General features: G+C 43.9%; 1 protein-coding gene across 2 annotated transcripts in view; it reads right to left on the reverse strand.

Moving 5' to 3' along the window:
* The window catches only part of PLXNA2 (plexin A2), a 498241-nt gene that overhangs the window by 437865 nt on the left and 44320 nt on the right, over positions 1-16056 (reverse strand). For both annotated transcript variants that reach the window (XM_063142969.1, XM_063142979.1), the window contains exons 2-3: positions 10265-11541; positions 4977-5159 (exon numbers count right to left, since the gene is read on the reverse strand). In XM_063142969.1, the coding sequence (XP_062999039.1) occupies positions 4977-5159; positions 10265-11452 (1371 nt within the window). In that variant the 5' untranslated portion in view covers positions 11453-11541. The remainder of the gene's footprint in view (positions 1-4976; positions 5160-10264; positions 11542-16056) is intronic.

Genomic DNA, 16056 nt, shown 5'->3' on the forward strand with positions numbered 1-16056 from the left:
CAAATGCTCTTTAGTGGCTGGTTCCCTGCTCTAGAATCTCCTTTCTCTTAGGGTTTGACAAAGGCCAATCCTGAACATCTTTCAAAGGTGTTGCAAGATTAGTGATGACCACCAACTTGGATGGCTTTGAAAGGGGATTAGACTAATTCATAGAATCATAGAATCATAGAATAGCAGAGTTGGAAGGGGCCTACAAGGCCATCGAGTCCAACCCCCTGCTCAATGCAGGAATCCACCCTAAAGCATCCCTGACAGATGGTTGTCCAGCTGCCTCTTGAATGCCTCTAGTGTGGGAGAGCCCACAACCTCCCTAGGTAGCTGATTCCATTGTCGCACTGCTCTAACAGTCAGGAAGTTTTTCCTGATGTCCAGCCGGAATCTGGCTTCCTTTAACTTGAGCCCGTTATTCCGTGTCCTACACTCTGGGAGGATCAAGAAGAGATCCTGGCCCTCCTCTGTGTGACAACCTTTTAAGTATTTGAAGAGTGCTATCATGTCTCCCCTCAATCTTCTCTTCTCCAGGCTAAACATGCCCAGTTCTTTCAGTCTCTCTTCATAGGGCTTTGTTTCCAGACCCCTGATCATCCTGGTTGCCCTCTTCTGAACACGCTCCAGCTTGTCTGCGTCCTTCTTGAATTGTGGAGCCCAGAACTGGACGCAATACTCTAGATGAGGCCTAACCAGGGCTGAATAGAGAGGAACCAGTACCTCACGTGATTTGGAAGCTATACTTCTATTAATGCAGCCCAAAATAGCATGAATGATACAGCTATAGATGGCTACTAGTCATGATGTCTACATACTCATGTATCTGGATAGTAGGCCTCTCTATGCCAGTGCATGTTATAGACCAAAAGATAGATGTAATTCAAATACATTACATCTGATAAATGTAAGTAAATGAATAAAACTACCTTCTCGGGCACCTATGTGATGCTCATAAACTCGTACAGGTGTTAGTATCCAACTCAAGCATAGTGGGTTGGATACCAACAAAACTAGGGATGTTGGAAAAATCTACAATGAATTCAAATGAGTTCAAATTTCTAGACTCTGACCTGTGATTCTGTGATGGACCAACTTTTTGAGTCATATAGATTTTGCAGATTTTTTTTTTAAAAAAAGTCTTTAGGGGGAATTTGTGCAAGTGTGCCTTAGTGAAGATCCACATTTGCAAACAAATGAAATTCTCCCACAGAAAATCCAATTCCGTCAATGAGCAGATGATTTTCATTGAATGAAAAGAAATGAATAAATGGTGGGACTCAAGAAAGGGCCTTCTTTGTGGCTGCCCCTAGGCTTGGGAACTCCCTACCATGGGAGGCAAGGTTAACTCCCTCTTTTTTTGTCCTTTCACAGGCAGGAACAAACATTTTTATTCAGGTAGGCTTTGGGCATGTAAACTAGGGGTGTGCACGGACCCCCTGCTCCGCCCCGCGGGCCGATCTGAAAATTTTGGATCGGCCCACTCCGCGCCGCTCCGCCCAGACTCCGCTCCTCTTCGCTGCGGAGCTCTGGCTCCGAATCGGAGCTCCGCAGTGGAGGGGAGTGGTGCCAGGTAAGGCCGGGAGAGGAGGGCAGGGGGGGTTACCGGGCCCTGCCGCCGTCTCCGCCTGTGCGGCGACAGCGGCAGAGCCCGGTAAGGGACCAAGGGGGAGGGGGGGCCTTACCTGCCTCCGTCCGTGGTCCGTCGGCTTCTTCAATTGAGCCTGCAGTTCAGCCAGGAAGTCTGGGCCGCAAGTGTGGCCTAGACTTCCTGGTTGAACAGCGGGCTCAATTGAAGAAGCCGAGGGACTGCGGATGGAGGCAGGTAAGGTAGTGGAGGGGGGGGGTTTACCGGGCCCTGCCGCTGTCGCCACATGGGAGACAGTGACAGCAGCAGGGCCCAGTAAACCCCACTTACCTTTCCGGCGGAGCTCTGGATCGAGGCAAAGGATCCGCCTTCACCTCGATCCTCTTCGCCACGCTCCGCTGGCCCCCCAATCCTCTTCGCCTCCGCCTTAAGGGGAGGCGAAGCACCCCGCTCCGCTTCTAATTCGCCGGTCCGATTAGAAGCGGAGCACATCCCTAATGTAAACCTGTTTGGTTGCTGCAGGGTTGTTCTTTTCTTTTCCCCCCCTGTTGGGTTCTATTTCTTTTTATTGGTATGTTTTTAATTGTGTTTTTAATTTATTTGTTATTAAGTATGTGTTTTAATTTCCTTGTTTTTAAGTTTGAATTGAGATTCTGCCATTATTTCTATTTTACTTTTGTTAGTCACCATGAACATATTTTAGGGGAATGATGGGATATATATTTAATAAATAAATAAGTGGTTGAACACCACTGATGTCTAATGTAGATTTGGCTTTTACTCTGAATATATGGGAAGAACACCCCCCCAGCCTAATCATAAATTCCCAAGTTCTACAAAACAAGAGCTTTTCTTTAAGCCCAAAAGAATGTGGAATATTTCTTTGCCTCCGGCAAATAGCCCTACTTTTGTGATGCAAACAGGAAGGAATGTTATCTAATGCAGTCAATCAATCACACAAAAGTCCGTAAGAAGGGCGGAAGGTGAGAGGCAAGACTAGAGTGCAGAAAAGCAATGCTTACCCCAGGCTATGGCATCCAAAAGGCTATCACTACCAGTTAACCCATTCACTTCTCTTAAGAACTGCAAAAGGAGATGTTGCCTATTCTAGAATTTTTACTTGTCTAGGAACAAGGGTGCTATCAAGAATGCTTGCTCACCAGGCTTTAGTAAACGTGTACAGATGATATTCCAGAAGAGATTAATGATCAGTTCTCAGTGCTAGTCTGTGGCCATGAATAAAAGGATGAGCCTGAAAGACAGCACAAGATATTAATTCTGGGCAGTGACATTACTGTGAGACGACTCAAGTGTGATTTTAATACTGAAGACCTTGAAACACCACGTGTTTCCTCACTGTGCCAGATTCTTTCTGATGTAAATACAAGCGAACTGATTTCAATACACAGATTCATATCACTTACATGAATTTTCTTCTATCATTACTACTGGAGCTTTCTAGATCTCTTAATTGCAGGGAGCATCCCTAGCATCCCTAGAAAGCAACAAAAACTCATTTCTTTTTCTCTCTCAAGGACATTTCTCCACACTCAGTGGGCTGGTTTGCCCGATTATTGTTGGCCAAACCAGCAATAGTGGCTTGTTTAAGCAGCGACACATGCCAGGTGCAATTTGGATCAACAGCTGCCTGGCCACAGCTTGTCATGTAGTTTGAACACAGCTGGCATGGCTTGTTTGGGCAGGAAACAACCTTTAAATAACCCAACAACAACCCATGGGTTGGCCAACCAGCCAAACTGCACAGCCCACCTTAGTACTGTACCATTCCCTAGGCTACAGGAGATCAGAACCAACGACACCATGTTACTAATGATCTCTGAAATTAGAGTCTTCTTGAGAAACATGATACTTCTTACTCTTTTGAATGTCACACATTCTATTGTTTTGAAAGGTCAATTATAACTCTTCTTTGGACGCTGACATCAAGGACACAAGTGAGAAAAGTACAGGCATGAGCAGCCACAGTGAAATGGATATACATGATATATAAATAGTAACTTGGCAAGATCTTGGATCACTATCCCTTTTTGTGATCCACATTCAAAAATACTTATATTCCAGATCAAACAAAAACAAACAAAACAGAAATAAAACAAAAGCAGCCATGTTGGCCATAAGAAAAAATAAATTAAAACATCCATACACTGAAATAGCTTTATTAGGCTAAATCAAAAAGCTTGAACATTTGGGGTGATCTTTGAGTTGGCCTGATAAACATATTACAGCATATAGATTTTAAAATTTATATCCAAGAGAAAGCCTAGTTTCCAAGTTGGCCATGAACAGCCAGTAAGAGAACATAAACAGTGGGCACTGCCTAGTACCATTAACATTCACCGGCAGGGAATTGTGTCTAACACCATGTGACTCCCCCAAACAAACAAAAATCACAATCTGACTATCTGACATCATGAAATTGCCAGAAGCTAATTACCTACTACCTTAATACCAGATGTGGTATTAGCCTTTCCTTAAATGTTCAGATATTATTGTTTTCTTAAGTGTCCATGTATAAATGCATATATGCATTTATGCATTAACTGTTTTAAAGTTATTGTTTTAAAATATTACCATGACAATTTTACTAGGGCAAATTATGTTTCTGGTTGTTTGCTTAAAACATAATCCACAATTATTATCCTGCTCGTCAATGGGCCAGAAATGATTATAAGCCATAGTTAGAACCTACATCTAATGTCAATGGTTACATGTTCACTGCTCAGTTCTGCCATATACCAACAGCCAATGCATAAAATACTTCTTCGCCTTCACTCTTGAAAATCAGCTGGATTCCCAAGCATTCAGTAAAAAATCACATTAACGCAGAGATGTCCGAAGAGCATATCTCTTCCAAACAACAAACACATTTTTTTTAACATTGTCTAAGCACTATAGAAACAGAAGCAAAGACTTGGATCAAATATGAAATGTATACAGAAAACAGCGGAATATGCCTCTTAGAAATACAGTATGGAATTGTGGGGGGAAAGTGGCTGATAAGCAGGTGAAGCAGTGTGAGGTATATTGAATTGCATCACCTGGAGGATTTTTAAATCTATTTTTTTTCTTTATGAAACAATGTGAATTCCACAAGACCCTGAGTGTGCAATTCCTGTATGTCCCAGTTCTTACATTTCTCCTCAGTTTTGTATCTCTCCGGTGTCTAAAATGGTTGGGGCTTGACTTTAGATAGCAATCAACAGCAGATTTGTACTTACCAGCTGGACTGTTTCAAGTGTACCCCCTCTTTATTGTCCTCCTCTGTGGTTATCAGTAAAGAGGTCTCCACAATTCTTGGAAGCTGGCTTCACGCTTGTGAAACCAGCAAAATACAGAGAAAGATGTGGCCTCAGACTCCCTAGAGCCAAAAGAGCAGGCTTACCTTCTTCAGCTTGCCACTCTTGGTGCCCACAAACACCACACTGTAGCCATTGTAGACATACGAAGTGACAGATGTCATCCGGTCACGGCTGGATGTGTAAAGAGTCACCCCCTCTACTGGGATGGAGCCTCCCAAAGGCTGGTTAATGTCCAATCCACAGAAGTTATCATCTATTGGGACTGGCTGAAAGGGAGAAGGCATTTAGGTGAGTGTGAGTGAAGAAAAACACAAACAAAGAATAGGCACTCTGAGCCTTGCCAAGCAATTTCTGGCAACATCTGACATGTGTGTGTGTGTGTGTGTATATATATATATATATATATATATATATATATGCTCAGTTGGGCCTGAGGCAACATTCTGAAAATCGAGATCTAGAGCAATCTGTTTCTCTATGTCTCTTTCTGTTTTAGGTGTCTTAAAAGATTCACCTTGAAGATTCAGTCCACAGTGTCATTTTTGGAACATATTTTATGGAGCTGATTGCAGATGTGCAACTGATGAACACACACACCAGGATAAATCATTTCAGGTCACGTCACTTTTAACATAATTGTTTATTACGTTCTTTGGGCCTCCAGGATTAGGGCTTCATTTTGTGTGTGTTTTATAGTTCTCCTATCTCCTCTGAGAAGGAGAAGCATTGCCCATAACTTGAAGCTTCAGACTGACCGTCATATCATTGGTGTCTCCACACTAACTGGAAACTCTTGCTTATTATTTGCAGGGTTTGCCATGTAATCATTCATTAGGATTTATTCACCCAACCCTCCAATCCATACCACAACTGCACTTTTCCTTTTACATGATCCAATCTTAGTGATGACAATGATACTATGGTCCTTTCTACACCATACCAGTGTAGAGGGAGGGAGGGGAGAGGATCTCACAAGATCCTTATCATGACATCCTTCTCTTAGTCCACATGGGGGGCAACATCCTGGAAGGAAGGAGGGTTTTGCGCCCGCCATTTTTTTTTTAAAGGAGATAAGCGCATGTGTGCTCCAACAAAAAGTGAGTTTGTTTTTTTAAAAAAGAATAAGACCTGACCCAACTCCCCCCACCCCCGATTCCTCCCGACCTGGTTCCTTCCCTCTACTGATCCCCGCTACTCGTGGGCAGGAGGGAAGACGCCAGGATGGATGGCCACACCTCCCGCGGTCTCGAGACGATCCTGGGACCGCGGGAAGAATCAGGTTTTCCCAGGGAGTACTTATGCCTGGGAAAACCTATCCTTGTCCCTTCCTTCCTCCCGTGAGTCCCTGTGCATCATTTGAATGCACAGGGACTCAGCCGTGACCAGCCCTGATTTTCAGGCTGGTGTAGAAATGGCCTTTATTTAGTTTTCATAAGATCTGGATTGGGGATGGATGCCTTGATGCTGAGGATATCATGGGAAAGAAGGAGGAAGAGGAGGAGGAGGAGGAGGAGGAGGAGGAGGAGGAGGAGGAGGAGGAGGAGGCAGCAAATTCTTCATATAAGTTAAAAGGGCCCTGTGGTAAACCCTTCACCACTTGACCTTTCTATTGCCATGTAATGTCAGCTATTGATCAAGAAATGTAGTCTTCCCAACCAATGGGTTAATTCCTCTGGTAGTTCAGGAAGATTTTCCTGGTACCCCATCAATTATCTTCCATGGTATCCAAGGGGAAACTCTTTTACTTCCTAGGCCAGAGGCCTTTGCCATGGTTTGACTTTACTCTCCTTGCTGTGGAGAGACATGCATAAAAGGCTAGCAATTTGCTGTATCCAATTCCAGAAATTCCCATCACCTGTTTTGATTGACATACAGTCCAATCCTAAGTATGTTTACTCAAAACAAAGTCCCACTGCATTCAATAAGCCTTACTCTCCAGTAAGTCCTTTTAGGATTGAAATCTGAGATTCCTATGATGGAATTCTGGGAAACATGAAGGATAGAAAATTCCTCCCCCTCCCTTTGTTTATAAGTACACAGGGCATATTTTAGAGTTACCAAGAGGGCTGCATAAAATCAATGGACTATTCTGGGTGTAAAAGTCAGATTCCCAGGCTATTTAATAAGCCTTGAGCTTTATGCAGTTCATAGTCCTTATGAGAAAGCACGAGTACATGAGTCGTTGCTTCTTCCTAAAAGAAAACCTGTCCACACACCCCGATTCTATAATCCCGGTTATCATTTTGTTTCCACTGTTCAGCTGACTCAGGAAGCCAGCCAAGCTTAGAGCTAACCTGAGTTTAGCTTGCTACCATCTTTGCCACAATTACACTGCACTTTCCTGCTTCAGAGACAGCCGGAGTCTTTCTTTCTACTCCTCCTGTGCAAACAACCTGTCAGAGATGTGATGGCTGAAATCAGCTACATCATCCTTCCCACTTGTCAAAAACTGACTCAACTGTTAACAGCATGGGATCAGAAACAGCCATAGGAAGTGCAGGTGTCTGCACTCTGAAAGGAGAAAGGAAATGGTGATTTCCGCCTTGTGGCTGCTCCCCTCCTTTCAGGAAAACAGCCAACTACCTCCCATGTAACAATCTGACTTAATGACAAGAGCTGACACTCTACGGTTTCCTGAAGACACCTGGGACACAGCTATCGGATGCACAGCAGTAGCAAAGATGCTCTCTACCCCACTGGAATGTTCTAAGCAATCAATAGAATAGTTTTCCTTCACTGGCTTGTTTCAGCAATAAACTAGCCCCACAAACAGAGTATAAATGCTAAGTTCACTTGGAAATATAGGAAGCTGCCTTAGACTGGGCAAGCCCATTTGTCCATCAGGTTCAGTAGTGCTGACACTGACTGGCAGTGGCTCTTCAGGGTTTTAGGCAGGATTCTTTCCTAGCCCTACCTGGAGATGCTGAGGACTGAACCTGTGACTTTCTTCATGCAAAGCATGTGCTCCACCACTGACTTACATCCCTTCCTGTGTGAGGCAGTGTGAGGCATGGGATAAGGAAGCCAAGCAAGTGGAATGTTAAGAACATAGAACTTAAGTAGAGCCATGCTGGATCAGATTAAAGGTCCATTTAGTCCAGCATTCTCTTCACACAGTGGCTAACCAGTTGTTTACCAGGAACCCACAAGCAGGACACGGGTGCAACTGCACCCTCCCACCCATGTTCCCCAGCAACTAGTGTACATACGATTACTGCCTCTGCTACTGGAGGTAGCACATAGCCATCAGGACTAGTAGCCACTGAAAGCCTTCTCCTTCAAGGAATTTATCTAACCCCCGTTTAGAGCCATCCAGATCAGTGCTCATCACTACATCTTGTGGTAGTGAATTCCAAAGTTTAACTACATGCTGTGTGAAGCACTTCCTTTTATCTGTGCTGAATCTCCCACCAATCAGCTTCATGGGTTCTAGCATTTTGAGAGAGGGAGAAAAAGTCTCCCTATCCACATTCTCCACACCATGCATCATTTTGTACACTTGTATCATATCTCCCCTTAGCCTCCCCTTAGCGAAACAACCACAGTTGTTGTAACCTTTCATCATAGGGGAGATGCTCCATCCCCTAAATCCTTTTAGTTGCTGTTTTCTGCCATTGTTTCAGGGCAAGGAGAGTATCATGGCAATACTGGCCAGAGGAAATGGAAGATTGGGAAAAGGGCAGCTAAAAAGGCAGTTGGAGAGGGGGTTGGGTAGAAAGAAGAGGAAGGGAAAGAAGAAGAAGTTGGGGTTGGGGATGGCATTGCCTATGTATACCAATTGCTGAGGAGCGTGAGTGGAAGGGTACTATTGCACTCATGTGCTACTTGGGAGTTTCCCACAGGCAGCTGGTTGGCCACTGTGTGAACACAACGCTGGACAAAACAGGCCCTTGGTCTGATCCACCATGGGTTATTTTAGGCAAGCATGGTTCAAAAGGCAAGTCATCATGGGACACAAAATATGTAGTCTTGGCTTTTGAGTAACCTTGGATTCTTAACATCTTCTTGTTGGTCTCAGTGTAAGAGAATAAAATAATAGTACTCTTCCTCTGTAAACATATAGAGGAAAGCCTGAATAACAAGTCACTGTTATTTATTGTCCTCTACATATACTGGGCAGGCCTAAACAAGGTTTCTGCCTAGTGGAAGACAAAGGAACCTAAGCACATAAGAACATAAGAAGAGGCCTGCTGGATCAGTCTAAAGAGCTCTCCAGTTAAGCAGTCTGTTTCCTATACCCTAATGGCCAACAGATGCCTATGGGAAGCTCACAAGCAGGACAGGAGAGCACTAGCCTCCTGTTAACAACTACTGCTTACCCCACAGGCACAACTGGCTGTGTGATGCCTAATCCTAATCCTGTGTGATGCCTTATCCTAATGCCCACCCCAATTCCTTTATTTGCCAAAAGGTTACAGATCAAATTGATTTTGCAATGATCAAGGGGGTCACAGTTCTTCTGAACCTACCCAACTGGCCCAGCTACATCAATCAAGGTTAAAGAAGACAAAAATGTGCCCCTAAAATTGGCCTTAAACTTTGAGACATGTTCACACAAAACCTTCCTGCATCACACTCAGTTGCAGGTAGAAATGGAATACTCCAATTCAACTACGTCTTATTCTTGCCCTCCATCACTATAATAGCAGAACAATTCTTAAAGAATTCCCCTTTCCATCATGATAAAGGAATGGATTACATTTCTCAGTTTGATACTTGAGTAGCAAAGGCAAGAATCACTCGATTAACACTTCTGCATTGTGCAGCAACATTTACAAATGGGAATTGTTTTACAAAACATTTCCCGCAAATAGTTATTCCTCACGATGGCCTGCTGAGATTGACACATCATCATTGGTGTTTTTATTTTCCACATTAAGAAAACAGAACTAACTCAAGGTCATAGGCTAAGCCTATGACTGAGCAACGATTTGAGTCTGCTTCTCCAAAATAAACATTATGTATATTATCTATTAGAAAACATTAGCCCTTTAACGAATATGCTCAAGATCCTTTGAGGCCATGCCAAGAAAGAAATTCTTAGATCCTAGAATTTCTATCACTCATCTAATCTACACCAAGCAGAATACTGCAGTATGAAAGTGTTATAAAAAAGGCAGGAGCCACACCAAGCAGCATATAGCACTATGAAAGCAGTATATGGTATGTGTCAATGGGCCCCAACAGTTGTCAGTGGACTTCAATACCAATATAAAGCAGTAGTGTGGCTCCTGCCTTTTATATGCCACTGTTATACCGCAATATCCTGCTTTGTGTAGATTAGGCCACTGTTCAGATGATGCTACGACTATGATATTCTTGGTACCTTCCTCTAAAGGACAGCTAGTTAAAATACTGTGAATGTTCTTACCGCCTTGGTACATTGAACATCTTTCCCTAGCAGCCAGTTGAGTTCCAGGTTGCCTTCTCCTTGATAACAAGACTGTAGGCGCTCCTTAATTTGAGCATTGATCGCACGGATTGGAAAGATGCAAAGAGCTGAGTCATCAGGGGGCTGATGATACTGCTTTTGCCCCTTGGAGAAAATGGCAAAAAGGACATCATCTTGGGCAGTGATATTGAGGGACCTGGCCAGTACCTCCCCTGGTTTGGAAAGATAGGCTGCCTGAAGGAGGCGATACTCAACATCACCCTTGACGCAACCAAAAGGCAGAGAAACATAAGAGTGGAACTTGGGGTCATCCTTGCAGAGACGCACAATTCGAGATGTGTAGAAGAGGTCACTGGCTGAGTTGATAGAGACTCCTTCAGGTGTCTCCGGCTGGACAGTCAGAAAATAAACAAAATTGCCACTAGCAAATCCATAGATATAAAAGATGTCAAAGTGAGAGACCAAGGCCAGTGTATCTGAAGGGATTTTGATGAGTGATGAAACGAAGTCGCTGTGGAGCTCATAATCCAACATGGCTGACGACTCTGGGTCACGTGGCAGCTTCCGGCTGGAGAGAGTGGGGAAGTAATCCTGCTTGCCATCCACTGCTGTACCAATGAATAGCTTCCCATCTTCACCCTCAGAACGAACTATAACTCCATACATGGTGCCAGTCTTGTTAACGCTGGAAAGGTAGTGCTCCTTCTTGTGAGATGGTTCCACCAGTATGAAGAGGTCATCCAATCTCAGCAGCTTGCAGACTCCTTGGTAGAGGCTCCCGCAGGCCAGCAGCCTGTTTTCTGAGTAATCGATAATCAGTAGTTTGTTAACGTTGTTAGTGAGAGTCAGGATCTCTGTGCAGGGTTGTACAATGAGTGGCGGGTAGCAGGACTTGTTGTCCTCCTCAGGTCCCGTCTTGTGAGCTACCAAGATGGTCAAATTTCCAGACAGCTTGTAAACCCGATTGATGGCTCCCACATAGACAGCTCCAGTGGCCTGATGGACCGTCAGGTGGTTGAAGGTCCAATCACGATTCTCAGAGTGGAAGGTATTATAGATGGGCGTGCTGGTGACATTCCGTGAAAAGGAAACCAAGAAAAGAAACACCAAGGCCACTGACCGGCCATCGGAGTCCCATATCCGAGGCCAGATCTTTCTCTGTTCCATCCTGTGGTGGAGAGTGAAGAGGAAAGGGAGTGTGAACCTCAGAGCTCCCCCTGTGCGTCTCTTGTCGCAGCAGCGTTCCTCACATGGTTCTACAGAAAGAAAAAACACACACATGCACAGAGCAAAAGATTAGAACTGAAATATCCTGTAGATACCATTCAAGCAGGCTTTTTCATTAAGGACTCCTTGAAACAAAACAAAGACATCTCTAAGCCCAGGAGCAGGATTCCCATTTGGGTAAACAGTGCAAGCTTTAGCACTCTGTTCCACCTCTGTGCATTAATTGTTACGCGATTTAACTGCTCATAATATGCACTGAGTCATGAGTTCATTCAGCTGCAGGAGGGAATAATCAATCTCCACCCAAAGACAAGTGTTTTGCAGACAGTACACCTACCCAGTCATCAGATCTAACAATCCTGGATGAGGAGCGCGGGGGGGGGGGGGGAGTGGGGGCGGGGCGGCGGCATTTGTTTTATTTTTGTTTTTGCAAGGTGAGCAAGAGGGTCCCCTCCCCCCACCCGGTCCATGAAATCCATGGGAGTTACAATTTAATTAAAGAGAAAGACATCTCAGCCAGAGATAGTTTATATGTCTCCAGCACCTCATGTTTGCTCCTGAATAACTCGTATCATGCACAGGCACCTTAGGCTGTGTCTGCACTGCTTGGAACTGGCAAGTCCATTAGGTATTGGCTGCATGCCAACTTGCCTAATCTGCATCAGGTCAGGTATGCATCAGCCACTCACAAATATGCAACCATGCAGGACAATCTTGACCCCCACCCCACCCAACTGAAGACTCCTGTTGTACCTAAGCAACTCCTGCGGCACCTAAAAGACTATTAAACTGATGGAACTACAAGCTTTCATTAACAACAACCAGCATTATCAGGTGTGTCATGGTGCACTTCATATGTACAACTGGGCTTGGCCTGAAGTGTAAAATGATGTGGATGAAGAATTATCTACTTTCTAAGGTACAATGTGTGCCATGCCTCAGCTCTTATATGGAGGGGCATCAGTGAAAAGTGCGGAGAGAACTGTGGGCTGTGGGAAGGATACCAGTGCATTCTTTTCAGTGTGCTTATTGTTCTGGGGGTAATGTTGATCAAAGACACTTGGGTAACCTTTCTATTATTTAGCATCTCCTTTTTCTGCAGAAGACAAATCTCTAGCTTGCACATTTATTGAAAACGTCTGGTTAATATGTGCATGAACAGAAGAGATACATCTGAGGATATTTCTTTGGATACCAGGGTCAGCTGTAGCTAAGTTACCTAGTTGAGTTCCAGCCATGTAATCCATATTTCCCCCAAGTTTCCCTTGATATTCTTGCATGCAAGTGCCACCATATGAACTTATGAAGATGCTTGGACCAAGACAGAACACTCGTTCACCTAGCTCAGTACACTGGCAGCAGCTTCCTAGGTCCTCAGGTGAGGGTCCTTCCAAGCTCTGCTACCTGGGTTTCTTCAACTGGAAGTGCCTATATTGGACTTTCTGTATGAACTATGGTCCTTCTCCATAAAAAGGATGTATGGAAAGAAGTGATGAAGTTGCCCCTCAGCAAGATCCAGGCATTACTCCTCCCAATGTGTTCATTCCCTCCTTGTTGGGGAAGACACTGACTCTCCTCATCACCTCTCCCCTTCCCTGCCCACTTTTGCTAACTAACCAAAATTAATTGTCCCTGCCTTGTGTAGCTATTTGGCAGTTTCATCCTGCCTGCCTCTCACCCCATTCATTCCAGGTGAAATGGCTATCTAGACCAAGGATGAAACACTGATTCACTTCTGGGCTGGACAACTATCCCTCAAACAAGGATGGACAACCTTTCTTCTGCCGAGAGCCATGTTACCTCATAGTTAATCTGTTGGAGACTGCATGTTGGAGGTGGAGCCCCACTAGTGCCCCTGCATCAACCCTCCCCCCAACCCCAAACTGATTTTTAGAAAGAGAAACAAACCACTCTCCTCTTTCTCCTTTGTACTGCTCTGTCTGCACTTGTGAGCGAGTTACTGTGTCTGCTGCAATCTCTAGAGCATGGGTAGGCAATCTGGTGCCAATGGGCATCAATCCACCTCAGGAATCTTCTTGAGTGTCCACTAAGGTGCCCTACCACTTCCACTTTTTTAAAAAAAAATTAACACATTTCCTTATTGGCAGCTGGGACTGCTGTTAAATATGTTTCTGTTGGTGCTAAAACCTCTGGGTTCAAAGAAGAATACACCTTTGCCTTGTACTCAGTTTTGGGGCAAGTTATTTGTCATACCTGTCACGGCAGCCATTTTGTGGTGGTAACCATTATTATTATTATTATTATTATTATTATTATTATTATTTATATAGCACCATTAGTGTACATGGTGCTGTACAGAGTAAAACAATAAAATAGCAAAACCCTGCCACATAGGCTTACATTCTAATAAAATCATAATAAAACAATAAGAAGGGAAAGAGAATGCACCATACAGGCACAGGGTAGAGTAAAACTAACAGTATAAAAGTCAGATCAAAATCAAGTTTTAAAAGCTTTAGAAAAAAGAAAAGTTTTTAGCTGAGCTTTAAAAGCTGCGATTGAACTTGTAGTTCGCAAATGTTCTGGAAGAGCGTTCCAGGTGTAAGGGGCAGTGGAAGAAAATGGATGAAGCCGAGCAAGGGAAGTAGAGACCCTTGGGCAGGTGAGAAACATGGCATCAGAGGAGCGAAGAGCACGAGCAGGGCAATAGTGTGAGATGAGAGAGGAACGATAGGAAGGAGCTAGACTGTGAAAAGCTTTGTAGGTTAACAGGAAAAGTTTATATTGGATTCTGAGGTGAATTGGAAGCCAATGAAGAGATTTCAGAAGTGGAGTAACATGGTCAGAGCGGCGAGCCAAGAAGATGATCTTAGCACCATAGTGGTGAACAGAAACCAACGAACTGATGTGAGAAGAAGGAAGGCCAGTGAGAAGAAGGTTGCAGTAGTTCAACCGAGAAATAACCAATACATTAACAAGAGTCTTGGCAAAAGAGACAGACAAAAATGATCGAATCCTGGCAATATTATACAGGAAAAAACGACAGGATTTAGCTACTGCCTCAATATGAGGAATAAAGGAGAGCGAGGAATCAAATATAAAGCCAAGACTATGAGCTTCCTTGACTGGAGTAAGTGTAACATCATTGACCGTAAGAGAGAATGAGAGATGAGGAGAAGGTTTAGGAGGAAAAACAAGCAATTCAGTCTTTGCCATATTAAGTTTCAAACGACGATGAAGCAACCAAGCTGAGATATCTGAAAGACATGCCGAGATACGATCATGAACATCAGGAGAAAGTTCCGGAGATGAAAGATATAATTGTGTATCATCGGCATACAGATGATATTGGAGGCCATGAGATTGAATAAGATTACCCAAGGACAACATGTATAAAGAAAACAACAACGGGCCAAGCACTGAGCCTTGCGGAACCCCTACTGAAAGGGGAAAAGAAGACGAGCTGCCATTAGCCAACACGTTGAAAGAACGACCCGCTAGATAGGAGGCAAACCAGTTATAGACGGAGCCACAAAATCCGGGAATGCAAACATGTCCATAGGATGAAAAGCTTGCCTACCCATGTTCTAGTGTCTTCTGGAGTAAACAAAGTTGTGTATGATTCCTTCTCCTCCTCTGCTAGGTCTAATTCTCTCTAGCATACCAGGCAGGTCATTGGGTCATCCAGCATTGCCTAGCTGCTATTTATGGGCAAATGTTCCATCCTTCTACTACAAGAGATGGAGGAATTAAGTGGGGAAATGGGCATCAATGAAGGCCACCCAAAGGGCTGCATGAATTACTTTGAGGGCTGGATGTTGCCCTAGAGCACCCCTGCTCTAATATTTATTTATTTAAAACATTTCTTAGCTGCCTATCAGGACAGAAACCCTCCCAAGGCAGCTTACAACCATACATTTGAATCAATAAAAGCATAGACATTAACATTAAAAGCAATAATAGCACAGACAGTAAAATATCAGTTAAAAGCAATAAAAGCTCACAGTAAAAACTAACAATAAAAACAGCAAGGGTAGTAGCAGCAAAACAGTACTAATTTATGAGAAGGCCATAGTAAAATAAAACATTTTTAAGGCCTTCTTAAAAGCCTGTAAGGATGGTGCATGGTGGACCACCAGTGGGAGTTCATTCCACAGGTGTGGGGCCACTGCTGAGAAGGCCCTCTCCAGTGTGGAGACCCACCTACCGCATGACTGAAGCTCTTTGAGCAGCTTACAAAGGGTAAAAGCATTAAAAGTGCAATATGCAAATAGATGAGCTACTCCCAATGGTTATCATTTAAGAGCTATCAGAATCCTTCCCAGTTTCATCTTCCATTTGCCTTTAATCCTTAAATTCAGAAACAGAACGAAGAACAGTGAATCTAGCAAGTCAGGGGACTTAAAATCAAACAGGGATGAGATGGGGATGAACTACTGAGATGCTCAAGTACCCTCTGGGAAAAGAAAGGTTTTCCTGCCATCATGCAGGTAGGAGTGATGCACTTTCCTCAAAAGCCATTTGACCTCAACGTAAACAGTATCCCAGGGCTTCTGTCAATTGTACCCTGCATTGCATTGAAG

Source organism: Elgaria multicarinata, chromosome 1 (genome assembly GCF_023053635.1).
Source record: "Elgaria multicarinata webbii isolate HBS135686 ecotype San Diego chromosome 1, rElgMul1.1.pri, whole genome shotgun sequence".
NCBI classification, from domain to species: Eukaryota; Metazoa; Chordata; class Lepidosauria; order Squamata; family Anguidae; genus Elgaria; species Elgaria multicarinata.